Below are 12,229 nucleotides of genomic sequence, written 5' to 3' on the forward strand. Positions count from 1 at the left end.
AGAGCTGTGAAATCCCTCTCTTGCTTTTGTCTTTACAAGATGTGTGGCTATCTGACTAGGAGGTTAGAACAAATAACTAGAAGGAAACCTGAAGCCCAGATTGGTGAGGAGAACCTAGATGCTTTGAACTGGTTCACAGTTTCAGGCCTGGATGAATTACATCTTGCGATATTAAAATAATTTGTAGATGTGAGTGTGGCGTGACTATCTGTAATCTCGGAGATGCCCTGAAGTATAAGAAAGGGAGCAGAAGAAAGGAAAGAGGCAGTTACTCTTATTTTTAAAATGCAGGCCAGTGTATGTCCTGGAAACCACAGATTAGGGAGCTGGACACAGTTTACCAGCAAAATTCTGGCAAGTTGTGGTATGTAGTTGGAAAAGAAGTGACTGATTCCCGAAATGCATCATGAGTTCACCAAGACCAAGTTATGCCTGACAAGCTCCACACCCTCTTTTTACCTGGTTATTTGAGTGGTGGATTTGAGAAGTTTAAACATGATATGTTAGATTTCAGGAAAGCGTTTAACACCATGTGTTGTGATAACCTTGGGATAAGCTGGAGAGAAATGTGGATTTCTAGTTGGTTGCATGATACACCAGAGTGTTGATTAATGGGTCGATACCCAATGGACGTTCCTGGTGGCATGCCGTGGCACTCTGTCCTTGGCCCTGTCAGGTTTAACAGTTTTTATCATTTACTTGGATTAAAATAGAAGACATGCTTATTAAATTTGCAGTGACATAAAGATAGGATGCTTAATACATTGATTGATGGACTTGTATTACACATAATCCCAAATAATATGCAATTTAAAATCCTGAATTTAGGTTTTAAAATAATCCGTGAAACAAAATGGAATCAAGAAGACCAGTCTATACAGATACCTTTGAGAAAAAAAGACCTGAAGGTTTTAGCTGCCTACAAACCAAGTGTGAATCATTCATTCACTGAATAAATGTTTACTGCCCTCCTATCTATATTTCAATCACTGTGAGTACACTGGGAATGCAACAAATGAATAAAATATAGAGCCGGCTTTCAAGAATCTTTTAGTCTCAGAGGGTGTTTGTTTCCTAGGGTTGCTGTAAAAAAGTACCATAAACAGGGTGGCTTAAAAGATTTATTGTCTCACAGTTTTAGAAACCAGAAGTCCAAAATCAAGGTGGCAGCAGAGCCATGCTCCTTCTCAAATCTGTAGGGGAGGGTCCATCTTTGCCTCTCTAGCTTCTGGTGGTGGCCGTCAGTCTTTGGTGTTTCTTGGCTTGCAACTGCATCGCTCCAGTTTCTGCCTCTGTCATCACATGGCATTCCCCTTGTGTGTCTTCTTGTCACAAGGCATTTTCCTCTTCTTATAAGGACATCAGTCATATTGGATTAGGACTCACCCTAATAACCTCATCTTAATTTGATGGCACCTGCAAAGACCCTGTTTCCAAGTAAGGTCACCAAAGAGGGTACCAGGGTTTAGGACTTCAACATATCATTTTGGGGAGCACAGTTCAACCCATACCAAGGAGTAAAACATATTCATCCAAGTAGTTGGCTATAATTATGATAAAGAAAAAGTGCCGTAAAAATACAGTGTGCTGTGAGAACAAGTAATAGGGTGATCTGACATAGGCTGGGGGAGGATGTCAAGGATGACGGAGAACTATCCAGGCAGAGAAGAGAAGGAGTAACTTCCAGGAAGAAGAAACAAGTGCGTAGGAGTCTTGGAGGCAGTGCGAGGCTTAGAGTTCTGAGAAAGTTGAAAGCAATCCAGTGTGGCTCAAGGGTATGAGGAGGAGGCGGAAGATGTGCTAGGGAGGTGGCGGGGGGCCAGATCCAGCAGTGCTTTGGACACGGTGTGGAGGTGCTTTGAGGTGGCTATTAAAAGTGAAACCAAAAGATTTAATAGAAGCATAGAGAATGGAGGAAGATAGTAAGCAAAGTAGACTCTCTCCTTGCTGACCACATTTGGAATGCTTTGTCTTGTTGGGTGTGTCGTATTTGGAGTTCGTGTTTTTCAGCTGTGGTCAGTGTAGTCTGAATTCATATATGTATCTGAGAGAAGTCTTGGGATGATAACCATTTGGGATTGTTTGAATGAGAAGACTTTTCTGTATTTGTCCTTAAGGCAGAATTAGGCCAATGGGTAGGAGTTAGAGGAGGCTCCATGAAAGAGAAGGTCTTCTAGCAATGAGAGCCGCGCAAGGCGAGAACGGGCTGCCTGGAGAGTTAGCCTCTCCTTGTCCGTGGAGGATGGCCACCTGTCAGAGATGAAAGGGATCCTATAGTGAAGGTGAGGTGCGGGGTAATTCCCTCCAAGGTCCCCTATGAGAAGTATCCGCTAAGGTTTCAAATGTGATGTTAAGATTTCTAAAATACATTTACTTATACTTTATAATTAAAAATTAAGAGCATTAAAAAGGCTTTAAAATGAAATGTCACTGGGGGATTATTAAATAACTGAATTCATTTAAAAATCTTTGTAATACAACATTAAAGTCAGTTATGTCTCAATTAAAAAAAAACTTTGCAGAATTATGTAGGCACATTGGTCTCACCTGAGACTCTGCTGTAAGTGCGTAAGCATCCTTAACCTCAAGTCTTTGGTACGGCCCTGTCTTTCCTTGTCCTGATGTTTTCTCAGCTACCCTTATTCGGCTTGTTCTATCAAACTTGTTTCCAGGGAGCAATTGCCAGTCATCTATGTTAAGCCAAATAAATCCTCTTTAGAAGTGATGGCATGTAAATATGTACATCTGTTTTATACCAAGCAAGCAGTTTTACCTTCCCTGGGGGAGGAGGGAGCAGGCGGGTGCACAGTACGTATGAGCAAAAGTTAATCCACCAAGTGCCATGGGACCCAGTCCCCTGGTTGGGGGAAGGGAGCGGGGTCATATTCAAAGAAACATCAAACCAGCTGCCAAAAGTTTTCTTGTTTTTTTTTTTTTTGAGGAAGATTAGCCCTGAGGTAACATCCGCCACCAATCCTCCTCTTTTTGCTGAGGAAGAGTGGCCCTGAGCTAACATCTGTGCCAATCTTCCTCTATTTCATGTGTGGGATGCTGCCACAGCATGGCTTGATAAGCAGTGCTAGGTCCATGTCTGGGATCCAAACCAGCAAACCCTGGCCTGCCAAAGCAGAGCACGCAAATTTAACCGCCGTGCCACCGGGTTGGCCCCTTAAAATTATTTTTAAAAGGAATTTTGACCTTCATTTTTATCTCGTGAAGGAGACCCAATTCATATTCCATGCCAGTCCTTCTCAAAACCCTGCTTTCCTCTCCTCCCCACTTCTCTCTGCCAGGTGGATTTTCTCTAGGCCACCGCTTTTCCCCTGCTCCCGTCCCTTTATTATATAAATCAGCCTGGCTTCTTGGTGCTAATTTTTCTAATTCTGTTGTGTTTTTATTTTTCTTCTTTGAGTCCAAAGGAAAGCTCAGGAGCCTCTCAGAAGGCCAGAAAGAGCCTTCCTGCCATCTCTGCGGTAGCTCAGAAGGCCTGGGAAACGAACCTCTGTGGAGGACAGGGTGGGGACCAGAAACACATAGGCCAGTGAATCTTCTCACCTGTGTGTGGGCAAGATGGCCAATGTTGTAGGGGTAGTCGGTGGACAAATTGGACTACAATATTCATGTGGAGGATGGCCAGGAAGGTAGGCTGAGGCCAGATGGCAGAGGAGTGGTTTTGAAACCCAGGCTGAAGTGTTGGGGTTGTTGGAGCTGTTGGCAGGAGACGGATTAGATACAGCATAAATAAATAATTCAAAGCACTAAAATTCAACTCATTCTGTATATTTCATAATTCTCTGTTACTTAAGCGTATGCTGATATTTATAAACATTTACAAGCATATTGAATTACCGACACTAAACTCTGACCAAAAGAATTCGTTGACAGATCTCTGTGCAGCATGGTTTCAAATAGTTGCTTCCTCTCCCAGGCATCATTGAAAGTCAGGGCTGGGAAGAACTGTTAGTTTCCTGGACGTAGCTGGAATTCAGAGCCTGAGATAGACATTTCTCTCTCTGTGTCTCAGTGCTGAATCCTCTGAAGGTCAGATGAAACACCTCTTTGCAAAGATGCAGCAGGAGTGTAAGGAGCAAGGGAATTTTATTTATCTTTCTTTTTGTTCTATTCTTATTTTAATACTACAGGTGCACCATTGCTGTATTGTAATTCAGAGCCATTACAGAGGTTTTAGAGAAGGCCAAGTTGCAGTTTTATCCTGGAGCAATGAAAGATTAAATGTAATTTTTTTTTTTTTTTTGAGGAAGATCAGGCCTGAGCTAACTACTGTCAATCCTCCTCTTTTTGCTGAGGAAGACTGGCCCTGAGCTAACATCCGTGCCCATCCTCCTCTACTTTATATGTGGGACGCCTGCCACAGCATGGCTTGCCAGGCAGTGCCATGTCCGCACCTGGGATCTGAACTGGCGAACCCCGGGCTGCTGAGAAGCGGAACGTGCGAACCTAACCACTGCGCCACCAGGCCGGCCCCAATATAAATGTTTTTAGAAAGAAATTTGAGAAACTCTCTGAGTTGTAGATATATGTGTCTGTATATTTTAAATTTCTGCGTAAATGGAGGTCTTAAAATGCGTTATACGTTACTTTTTTCATAAACTGTGTTCCTTGTAGAGCCCACTCTTCTCACGTTATTTAAATACTTTATTTCTTTAGAAAACTGTTATTGATCAATGATTACCAAGTAGAGTTTTTTAGAAGATCATGAGGTAATTTGAATTCTGAATTGTATAGTAACTAAGCTATTGCTATTCAAAATTAAAAATCAAAATAGATGTTTCCAGGAAGTTCTGATTGAGGTTTTGCAGATTTAATATGCTTATTTTAAGGATTTTTTACTATTTGTTAGGGAAATAACTTCAGTTCTTATTAAATGTTTATTCAAAATTCAGGATCTTTTTCCCAGACAGGAATTTTTTCAAATAAAGTACGAAAGAGGGAAAGTTGAAGTTGTAAGTAATTGATTTTAAGAAGTGGCTGGTTATATGAATTATCAAAATTTCCAAACGAGTTTTAAAGGTTATGGATGTTACTTCATTATTAGAAAAGTTCAAAGTTGGTTTTCTTATTTTTGGTCTTTGCTCTAAGGACTAGTTGAGCAGTATTCAGTCTTTTTTTAATGAGTTCTGGAGTGGAAGAATGCATGTGGAATCAGATTTGTCATGGCGCCCCCCAGGAAGACTCCACCGCTAACCCCAACCCCTGCCTGAGTGTGAATAGTGTCCCCCTGTGTGTCCTGGTGGCATCCTGGACTCCCTTACCCACAAGCATACTATATGGTAATGCCAATTGTACCTGTCCTTCCCCCTCTGCCAGTTTGCCCTGCCTCCCAGAATTTTGTTTAGAAATCATATGTAGACTATTTCCCTTTTCCTTTTCAAAATTTCTAAGGCTTGATCTTTCAGAGAAATTGACAGTTCATTAAGCAATTGAGAGGTTGAGTTCAGTCTATGCAATAATACAAAAATTAAGAAAACGTCTGGTGAAGACGTAAGTTGCAGAAATTGTTTATAGTTAGGCGTATTAATAAGTAGAATATAAATGTGACAAAAATGTCAGACTAGTTTTAAGGACCTCGTCATTTTGAGTTATTTTAATTTTTAAGATTCTTCTCAGTTTGCATATTCTAATCGTAAATCTTAGAGGCTCTGAATCATGATGATGAAGAGCTAGCATTGTTTTAATTACTTTCTCTGAGCACACAATAGAAATGTTTTATTCAGATTTATTTGAAGCCAACATGAACTTCCAAACCTCTCTCAGCCAATAGCAGTGTTTCAGCAACCTGCCAAGATGCTAATGAGAAAACTTTCTGCTGATACATTATTTCTGTATTTTAAGAAGTAGCAAGTCAGAATGTGCTTTTCAAAATTGAAAATATTGTTTCAAAAGCGACCATTTTTCAAGAAATGACTTTCCAGCAAAACCATAAATCATAAGTACACTCAGCATAGTATCCATTTAATTTCTTGAACTAAAAACAAATGTGAATTCTGATTGGATTCCTTTTCTGCTACAGTCTGATGGAAGGAATTTTGCCGAGCATTGAAACAAAAGTGATTGAGTTCTAACAAATTAGGAGATTTGGGGGAGGGTGCAGGGTGGTGAATTCAGAGGAGTGCTTGGCTCTGTCTGGAAAGAAAATGATTAGAGGAAATCAGAGCATTCTGAAGTATTTCTCAATTCTTTGCCTTCAGACAAAAAGAGCTCTCTTGCACTTTAGCACGTCTCCTAGTCTGTGAACATACTTCCAGCATCTTTAATCTGAAATTCAACTACTAATCCAGAAATAAGTAGGAAAACTTCCTGAGCAATGGCTGGCAGTCAGTAGGAGCCTGGGTTCGTCCAGGTCATCTGGATTTCCTGGGCATCCTTGGGTTGGCTCTAATCTGTGTGGACAGTGCGGTGAAACCACAAGTAAGGTAATAATGAGTATTTGTTTGTTTTTAAAATAGTTCTGTTGTTCTTTTTAAACAGTTTCTTGTGAATGAATTCAGGCTTACTTTAAAGATGAGCAGATTGAATGCCTGTTACCACAGCAAACAGCTGCCATAAAGTTCAGGAGCAATGAGGAGGATCGCTGAACTTGGCAAGATTTGATCAATGATAGTCAAAGATTTAGAGATATAAACTTCAGCATCTAGAAAGCCCATTCATCTAGAATATCGTGTTCCATGAAAACGACATGCTAGATATTACTGTGTTTAGTTTTCTGACAGGTCAAAGAGCTCGACGTGGACATTTTGACTGTATTCCAGAAGCGTATGTGTAAAGTTATTGTGTGTGTATTTTTTCATGTTTAGAATGGGAGTGCAAGTTTTAAATGTAAAAACAAAAACATGACAAAGCCTTCCTTGTACCAGATTATACTGAAGTCATTCTGACCTTCTTTGTTCATCCCCTTTTATTATCTATAAACCATATGCCGTATAAAGTTAGGATTTTATTCTATTCTTTCAAATAGAATAAGAGCTCAAGAATCTACCAGTTAGCCTACAAACTTGTCTGCCCCTGTCTCACCTGTCCTCCTTCTTGCCTTACAAGGTGGAGGTGCCACTTCTCCTGCTTCCTAATTCTAACTCTTCAACCCAGCTCTGGATCCACATCTCAAGAACTTGCTGTATCCATTCTCCGTTCTGTGTTTTCAACCTCTCTCTCTCCTGGCACTTTCCCATCAGTGTCTAAACACATTAAGTTCATTCTTTATAAAAAGCCCTCCCTTGACCCCATGGACCCCTCACGTCATTTAGCCACCTGAACGTGTTGCTTTCTTTTTCTCACCTCGCATCATTTCTCAGCCCACTGCAACCTGGCTTACACCCCCACTAAGCCACCTCTCCTGTCAAGGTCGCCAAAGACTTCCTTGTCACTAAATCCCAAGATCGTTACTTGTTTCCTTCATTTCAAGCTCCATCTGACCCTGATGGCCACTCCTTTCTTCTAAAAAGCTCACTCCCCTTTGGGTCGCAACTTCCGGTTTCTTCCACCACTCCTGCCTCTCCTCAGCTCCTCTGTGGGTCCTTCTCATTCCTTAAATGTGTGTATCTTTGTGTTTTGTTCCCTTCCCTTCTCATGTATGGTCTCTCCCTTAGTGAGACTGTCCATTTAATTGTCACCTCTGTGCTGATAATTCTCACATCTCCTGTCTTCTGTGCTCTCCTGAGCTTTGCTGAGACCGCATAGCATTCCCACATGTAACTTAAAATCAGCGTAGTCAAAAAGGCCCTCTTTCTTCTTCTTCTTTATTTAAATGAAGGGCGCACAAACCATCCAGCAGCCATGGGTCCCAAATCCACATTGTCACCAACTTCTATACCCCCACCTCCTAACCAGCCCTACAGTCCACTTCCCTGCCTTTAGCCTAGAAGACGTCATAGTCCCTTGTACCTAGATTATTCCAGTGAGCTATTTACCTTTCTCCTTAACTCTAGTCTCGATCTTTCTCATTCCTACCCTATAATGTCATCAGAATGATAGTTTTCAAATTGTACATATGGCCTAAAGTCCTTCAATGATTCCCCACTGCGCTCAGGGTCAAATTCAAGCTCTTTGCATGGCCTAGGGACCCATGCACTTACCCATACCTCCCTCTAATGTTTCCCCTATCCCCTAAGCCCTGTGTGTATCGAACTACTTTCTGCTCCTTTGTACTTGCCATTCCCTCTGCTCAGAGCCCTCATAATTCCTATCACTGCCCTCCCAGCCTCCCTCTCACTACGTGTTCAGATGGCTCAATCCAGCTCAGCCCTTAGATCTCAGATTAGACATAGCTTTCTCCGGGAAAGCTGCCCAGACCACCTGAACCCCAGGCAGAGTCTGAGTTAGGAGCCTGTCCTGTAGGCCCTGCTATGTCCCTTATGCACAAGCAGTTGCTTTGATATTGAACTGGCTGTTGTCTGTGCCACGCACTTGACTGGAAATGCCATGAGGGGAGGAATTATGGCAGTCTTGTTATGGTTGGTTCAGTGCCTACCAGTGTGCACTGAAGTATTTGCGGAACTAATAAAACAGTGAAAGTACTTTTAAGAAATTTGCATTTTTTAACAAAAAATAACCACTAACATTAAAATCTTAAGGCAATGGTATTGAGAGACTTCTCTGACTCAGGAAACTCTTAACCTTCTTCATCATGATAAAAATTGCCAGTGCTTCCTTGGCTGCCCCTCCCTTCATTGGGTGAATAATTGCTCTACTTCTGGTTTACTACTATAATTCGTTGGTGAAACAAATGTTTTAGACATCTTCAGTAAGTGCTATAGAACCCTTGTTTGCTGTTCCCGGGACCTTGACTACATGGAGCACGCTCCTTGGTCAGTAGTGGGCGCTGGAGAAATAGTGTTACCAAGAGCCCAGCTTGCATGTATGTATGTCTAAGAAAAGATTTTCTCTGCCTTATACAAAGCTACCTCTTTCAGGTAGAGAGTGTACATGCCTGTGGGTGTGTATAAAGGACAGGCCTAATGCATGTTAAACTCTATGAGTACCTTATGGGAAGAATATCCAAACAGATTCAAGTTATTCCATCAGGACACCTACTCCTGGAAAGAAAAGGAATTATCAAGAAACCCACCAGAAATGGTAGGAGGTAGCAGGAGATTTGAAGGGTTGAAATTGGGAGTGGAGCCCTGTGGAACTGGCCCTACCAGTATCGCCTTGACTTTCATCAGTAGGCTCTGGTTTCAAGGAACAGAGACCACTTGAAATAGCTTAAGTGAACAGGAGGTTTGTTGAAAGGACACGGGGACTCTCACCCAACATCAGGAAGGACAGCAGGGCTTCGGGAAGAGAAAAGTTGACCCGTGGTGCCAGCTCTGAGTCTCGCTGCTGGGGTGGTAGGGTCTCTCATCTCTGCTCTCCTGAATGGCTGTGGTCTGGCTTCTGCTGCCAACCTCTTGGTTTCTGTATGGTGTCCCACTGGCCCCAAGTCTGCATGACTTTAGCCGGAATGCTGGATCATCTGACTGATTCCATCTCGTTATTCAAATTTCCAAGAAAATTGAGTGAGCATACCCAGCCTTTGCATATTTAATCTTGAGTCAGCTGTCTATCTCTGGTCCAGTTACCTGTGGCTTGGGGGTGGGAAGATAGTGGGTAGGGGGAGAGCAGATCTCTTCAAAGGAGGCGTGGGCGGTGGACAATGCCTGGGCTCTCTGGGAAGCCAGGAGGACAGCATAGTGGCTGTGAATAAAGGCTCCAGAGTCGTACCTGCTGGGTTTATGCCTGCTTCCACATGCTAACTGTGACATTGGTTAGTCTTTCTACACCTCAGCTTCCTCATCTTTACTGTGATTCACAATAGTCCTGATCTAATGGGGATATCGTGAAGATTCATGGAAGAATAAAATGAAAAGGGCTTAGATCTGCACCTGGCACATGGTAAGTGCTCAACAAACATTAGCTGTTTTCATTAGTGTAGCATATGTAGAGTAGTGACGGGTGTGAAATAACTTTGGAAAGGCTAATCTCCTGACGTTCAAAATGGCATGTATAGGGTAACTGGTGCTAGGAGAAGACATTTCCTTCAGTAGCAGCCTGGGGAGAGGGAACAGGTGGTACCCTCTGGCATTCAGAGTGATTTATTAGCCAAAGATTGCTAAGGTCTACTGGGAACGGCCGTCTGCCTGGTGCCCACACTTGCCATCAAGATCCTTGACTGTGCAAGTGGGCCGCTGACTGGGCACATACTCCAGTTACCAGGATGCTGAGGGCTCTGCTTTCTTCTTTTCATTTCTTTTTCACTTCCCCAAAAAATGCTTGTTTTAGTGTCACCAACCCTATAAACAAAAGTTGGACACAATTTTTTTTTCTGCATCTATTTGAATGAGACAGCGAGGTATGTCTTATTCCTGCCTTTATTAAAGCTAAATGGATTCACGTGTTTTGAAGCACCAACTGCCTTTACATACTTTCCAGAATTCTCTATCAGCTGTTTGTTGGATGTTCTTAGGAAAGATGCTTGTCTATGTCTGGATTCTGTATCAGAAACTTTGAAATAATCCATTTTTAGTCTAAATTCCTGATAGTACTGAGTTGATATAAAAGGGAAGAAAATATAAACGTTATTGCTACAATGATTGTGACTTTGTAGCGGCTTCAATGTGTCTTTAATTTTTACTTATTTCTACATTTGTGCTCACCTATCCGGAGAAAACTTTGAAGGAAGAGATTATTCAGAAAATTTGATTTGGAGAAAGATAAACTTTTGACTAAATATAAGTGAAATGTATATGAAAAAGTAGTTTTGTTTTCCAGAAAAATAAAGGTTTTAGGTTTGAATGAAAAGGTTTGTTACTGTTTTTGTTTTGAGAAATTAATTTCTTAAAAGTATGTTAAAAGAATGAGAAAAAAAGTCAATAATTTCATGACATTATAGCCGTATCTTTTCCCCTCCTTTACTAAATTATTTAACCTACAATATAATTTAAAAATATGTTTTTGAACGTTAAAGTTGTAAAAATGTAATTGATGTTGAGTTTGGAGATTGGAGAACCAAAAGGTGTAGTTCAGAGAAATAAACGAGAAAACACACACGCACACAATGGGGCAAAGATCCCAGTCCCATGTGGTTTAATTCCTTTTTCCCCATCAGTCCGAAAATGGCAAGTGCAGGTGTCTCACCACAAAATTAGCAACTCAAACGGGGAAGGAAAATTTGGTTGTAATTCGGACGAGCTAATGTGTTGACGATTTGTTGGAGTGCTTGCCCCACTGGCTTGCCACAGCTTTCTCCTATAAGATTTATTGTCAGGGCCTGTGATACTGATACAGAGGATTAAGCTTAAAATTGTAGCCTTTACTTAAGGAAGGAGGGGAAAAATTCGTTCCTGTGAAACGAAATGCTACATGAAACTTTTGAACCAAAGTGAAAATCCAGGACGGACTTTTGATGGTAATTAGCAGATTTTCAAAGATTTCTGTGGTTGTTGAAAGGAAGTCTGCTCTGTGGTGGTGTCATACCATCAGAGCTAAGAATTTACTTGACCTAAAATTCTGTACTGCCAAGTTTACAACCTGGATTGAAGAAGTTTGAGAAGGGGGTGATTCCAAGTTGCTGAGGAAGGAGTTTAGCTTTCTGGCAAGAATTAATAGAGGTTCCATCAAGGAGTTGGATGTCTTGAAACCGTTAGGGTTGGGGTCGTGGGGCTGAGGAGGGTCCAACTGCATCATTAAGCTTATTAAAATCATTCAGAGATTTTTCTGCTGCAGAGCGAATTGCAGATCCCTTCCAGCCCTCCCTTGGCTAATTACATTTTCAGATCTACGCTAATATATGCATACTTTTCCTCCTCCATAGAGGCTGCTGTCTTAGCAATTCATAAAATAACTGTTTATTGAAGAAGGATACATATTTGTTTTTGGTATCACTAGAATCATTTGTGGCCTCATAAGAGTGTTGATTAGAGCTTTTATATTCTTGTACATGTATGTAGGTTTCATATTAAATACCAATCTTTGGTCGCGGTAACAATAGCTGACAGTGGGTGTGATGGTGTAGCCCATTGTCTGCTCATGGAAAAACAGCCTGTGCTCTCCAGACCAATAGAATCACCTTCACAATCCCGGCATATTCTCCCTGCATAGTTATTTGTTGATGAGCAGCACACCAGAGCCCAGGCAAGGGCCGTGGATGCCGACCTGAGTCAGAGGCTAAGTATGACTGGATTTTTCCTCAGCAATGAAAGAACCTTGTAGAAATGAGGTTGTCATAGCCATTTCA

At 41.5% G+C, this 12,229-nt stretch overlaps 1 protein-coding gene across 9 annotated transcripts in view; it reads left to right on the plus strand.

Annotated features, from left to right (window-relative positions):
• The window catches only part of SLC7A2 (solute carrier family 7 member 2), a 65,046-nt gene that overhangs the window by 26,165 nt on the left and 26,652 nt on the right, over positions 1 to 12,229 (plus strand). The window contains exon 1 of one of the 9 annotated variants that reach the window (XM_046648518.1): positions 9,633 to 9,888. The exons of the other annotated variants lie outside the window; for them this stretch is intronic. Coding sequence (XP_046504474.1) covers positions 9,886 to 9,888 — 3 coding nt within the window. The 5' untranslated portion in view covers positions 9,633 to 9,885. Of the gene's footprint in view, positions 1 to 9,632; positions 9,889 to 12,229 lie in introns of those variants that run through there. 9 annotated transcript variants of the gene reach the window in all.

The sequence above is a fragment of the Equus quagga genome, chromosome 22, assembly GCF_021613505.1.
Source record: "Equus quagga isolate Etosha38 chromosome 22, UCLA_HA_Equagga_1.0, whole genome shotgun sequence".
In the NCBI taxonomy this organism is placed as follows: domain Eukaryota; kingdom Metazoa; phylum Chordata; class Mammalia; order Perissodactyla; family Equidae; genus Equus; species Equus quagga.